Genomic DNA, 3,672 nt, shown 5'->3' with positions numbered 1-3,672 from the left:
TCAAAGAATTTTTTTATATTCTCTTTCAGCAATGAGGTCCTTCCTGATCTCCAAAATTTTTGAGTGGGAGAGGTCCAAGTTGATGCGTTCCCATTGGAAAAAAAAATTGGACGTAATAAGCAAACTCCACTGTTAGCACTTTATAAAACAAAACTTCAAGTTGATAAGAGTTAAGATTGGGAATGGCACTTAGCCGTAGTTGGATGCTTGCATGACACCTGTGGGACCAAGCCAAAATGAAATTAAGTATCCAAGACCAAGAAAAACATTATCATCTTGAAACGCATAAAATGCCTAGATATGAGTTCAGTTGTGAAGGACACTCACTTGTAGTTGGATGCTCGCATGACACCCGTGGTGGCAAACCAAAACGAATATGTGTCACCTGAATCAACACATGGGTGGTCTTGATAAACAACTCACATTTTTTTTTTTTTAGAAAAGATCTTTTATAAAAGTAGCATCTAATCCATTGCTGGTCTAGAAAAATGAGAATGTTTTGGGAAACAAAAGGAGTCACTGACAAAAGGCTTGCTGCATGCGAGATAAGACGCATTCTTTTTTCTTAGAAAAGGAACTTTGTATTTTCTTTTCAAATGCCAACCTTAATACTTATAAGTTAGCATGATGAGAGGTGAAGCCAGTGCATGAAGATGATGAAGATGATAAAGAATTATTTTTGGAATACTCGAGGAAGAACATTGTTCAAAATTTGGGGGTGTGATAGCTCGTAGAAACACAAATTATTGTCTCTCAAAAGTTGGAACAATTAGAATTCTTAATGATCAAAACACATTTGTCTTAGAGGAAAACGCATGGAATTCCTCAAACACTACTAGCCTTTAGAAAAACATTGTTTTTGATAAAATTGCATCACTAATGCATCTTATCGCAAAATTTCAATAAAATTCGTTAAGTGTCGTAGACTTAGCTAACGCAAAGACATGAGTCTGAAGGATTCCAACCCATAGAAGATACATTGATTTGTGTTATTCCTCTGCAATCACCACTTGCAAGTATGGGTATCTGACTATTAACATCTGAAAAGCAACTAAACTAGCAGGTGGCTGACTAGAACATGGAAATTAATTGTTGTCATATCACTAGTTGCTGAGAAAAACACCTATAGATAGGAAGACTTGCAACCAGAAATGAAGACCATAATTCAGATAGAGAACATTATAACATAGATTGTAGTTATTTTGCTGCTGCAAGAAGAACACAAGAGGGAAAGAACCATTGTCATCATTGATTAAGCAGAACTGTAGAAGACCAAGCTCGAGAGAGAATTCTTCTTCATTTATTCACCAAGTTGGTTGTACACGCATTTAGATGAAGCCAAAAAAGACAAGAGATTGAATTCTACGACTTAACTCTTTTCTTTTCACTTCAGTTCCATTTCTCATCTCATGCGATCAAGTGTTACCATTGTAAAGACAGTTTCATTGTTTATAAAATTGTGCATTTTATCCATCACCTTTGCCTCTACTTACATTCTATTGTGTGATAGACCTGCTTGTGACTCGTTGCATGCTTAATTTCTAAAGCTTTAATCATTTTGATCATCTGATTGAAGTTATCGCTGCTAAAACTATTCGAGAATATAGAATTGCTAGAAACGCATTGAGCCAGAACACACAGTAAATTTAGAGATAAAAATACTTATGTTTCACTACTTTCTGTAACCAAAGCATGCACCCTATAAGTAGGAACATGTGGCATTCGCATTGAGAAATGTTGAATAATTAGATAAACAGAAACCTAATGTATCTACATACATTTGGTTTGTAAACAAACATCTCTCATCTTCATCTTACCCACACTCTTGCATATGTTCAACTTATTTGGATCAACATACCCCTAGTACTTAGCACCATTCTTTCATTAAACGTTGTGTTACACTTGAACTCTTGTGTTTTCTTGTAGAACACTTCACATCTGCTACAATGCAAGATCTGTGTCAGTCTAGCAAAAGTACCAGTGTTCGACCCTAGACTTACCAGGAACTTAAATTAGATTTATACTTGGATCGGACTCAGGAAAAGCTTGTACGCATCATACAGAGTGTAATACGTCTCACAAATGCATCACCCAATCTTCTTACCTAGAGAAGTAATTCTCAATTCATCTTCATTCACCTCAATCTTGTCTTCCATCTCTATTTATAATACACTCCTAGTGCACGTCACGAAGAACGAACAAACCTCTATCACTCTCTATATCTGAACTAGTTACATTTTGATGGATTTCTTTATGAAGCAGTGTGGATTTCATATCTTCTAAAGTCAAAGTTTCTTTCCCCTCAATATAAGAGTCAATGAAATTTTCATACAATAGAGGCAAAGATGTTAATAGAATTAAGGCAACATCCTCATCATCAACTTTAATCTCTATGTTACGCAAATCTAACAAGATTTTATTCAACTGATCTAAATGATCACAAAGGGATGTACTTTCATGCATATGTAGATAATATAAAAATTGCTTCAAAAGGAAGTTCTTGGTTAATGTTCGTTAGGTTCAGTAAGATTCGCGGAAATAATTACAGGTAAGGTTTTATTTGTTCCAAGGAAGGCGTATTTAAGGTGAATGCAAATTGTTTGTTCCCTTATTGCAGCGCTTTTATCTATTTATATAATTTTTAACATGTGGCTAGGACCAAAAGTCTATTCATGTTGAACATTTATGAATCTACCAAATTTGACCTTCATATATCAAGCATTATCTTAATGATAATTTATTGGAATAAATGAATAGGTTAAGTCACACTACAATACATTATGACAATTGGCTGAGAAAAGAATAATAGAATTTTGAAACATGGAAACCACTTCACTTGGCCATATATCTCAAAAGAAGAAGAGAGAATTAGCCATGATATTTGCAAGAGCAAAGAGAAGCGCAGGCCATGCCCCAACTTTGGTTGTGGAGTTTGGTATCGTTCCAAGTTTTGGTAAAACATTAACAGCAAATTTCATGCCTGCATTGCAGTCATTTCCAATGGTCGAGATAAAATATCGACGACCCGGTCGATCCAAGGAAATGAAAATGATTTTATTGAAAAAAAATCCTGGCTTGACACACCCGTCAAAATTTGCTTGAGATTCTGGCTGACCAATAGAGTGAGTCTCATTGGCTCTTGATTCAAATACTTCAAGAAAGAAAAAACCAAAAGACATACTTTTATTAGTACATGATTTAAACAAGTTGATAACTACTTTTTAAGTATTTAAAAAAGGGTAATAATTACTGAGTTTATCGCCAACGAAGAAAGGTCTACTGTTAGCCCAATCAGAGAAGAAGGTGGGAGTCGATGGTAGGTTCCAACCGAAATTGCCTCCGACCTTATGTTCGACGGCAACACTGACGTGTACGAGAGCTCCGAGGAAGAAGAAGAGGCAGGCAAAGGAACTCATTGATGTATTCATTTTATTTTATTTTTATTTTTTTGATGTATTTGTGTTTTGGATTAAGTTTTGAGAAGAAAAATGAAAGGAGTTTTGTTTATATAGAAGGTTATTTGGGTTGGATAATGTGGCAAATGGTAAGAGGAAACCAGAATTGCCAAATTTGAAGTCATTGGATATTCAAACTACAACTTCTGGCAGCCAACGCGTACTATGGTTGCTTTTGAAATGCATGTCCAAAACGTCATTGGATATAATTAAATAT

The 3,672-nt window shown here is 35.1% G+C and overlaps 1 protein-coding gene across 1 annotated transcript; it reads right to left on the bottom strand.

The window, feature by feature from the left end:
- Window positions 1-2,849: 2,849 nt before the first annotated feature.
- Window positions 2,850-3,428, bottom strand: LOC120076271 (cucumber peeling cupredoxin-like). Its single transcript, XM_039030040.1, has 2 exons — window positions 3,251-3,428; window positions 2,850-3,151 (listed from the first exon to the last, which is right to left on the bottom strand). The coding sequence occupies exons 1-2, from the start codon at window positions 3,426-3,428 to the stop codon at window positions 2,850-2,852; spliced, it is 480 nt and encodes a 159-aa protein (XP_038885968.1).
- Between the last annotated feature and the right edge of the window lie 244 nt (window positions 3,429-3,672).

Source organism: Benincasa hispida, chromosome 4 (assembly GCF_009727055.1).
Source record: "Benincasa hispida cultivar B227 chromosome 4, ASM972705v1, whole genome shotgun sequence".
Taxonomy (NCBI): Eukaryota; Viridiplantae; Streptophyta; class Magnoliopsida; order Cucurbitales; family Cucurbitaceae; genus Benincasa; species Benincasa hispida.
The sequence above is the reverse complement of the archived record's forward strand: the minus strand, read 5'-3'. Positions and strand labels throughout refer to the sequence as shown.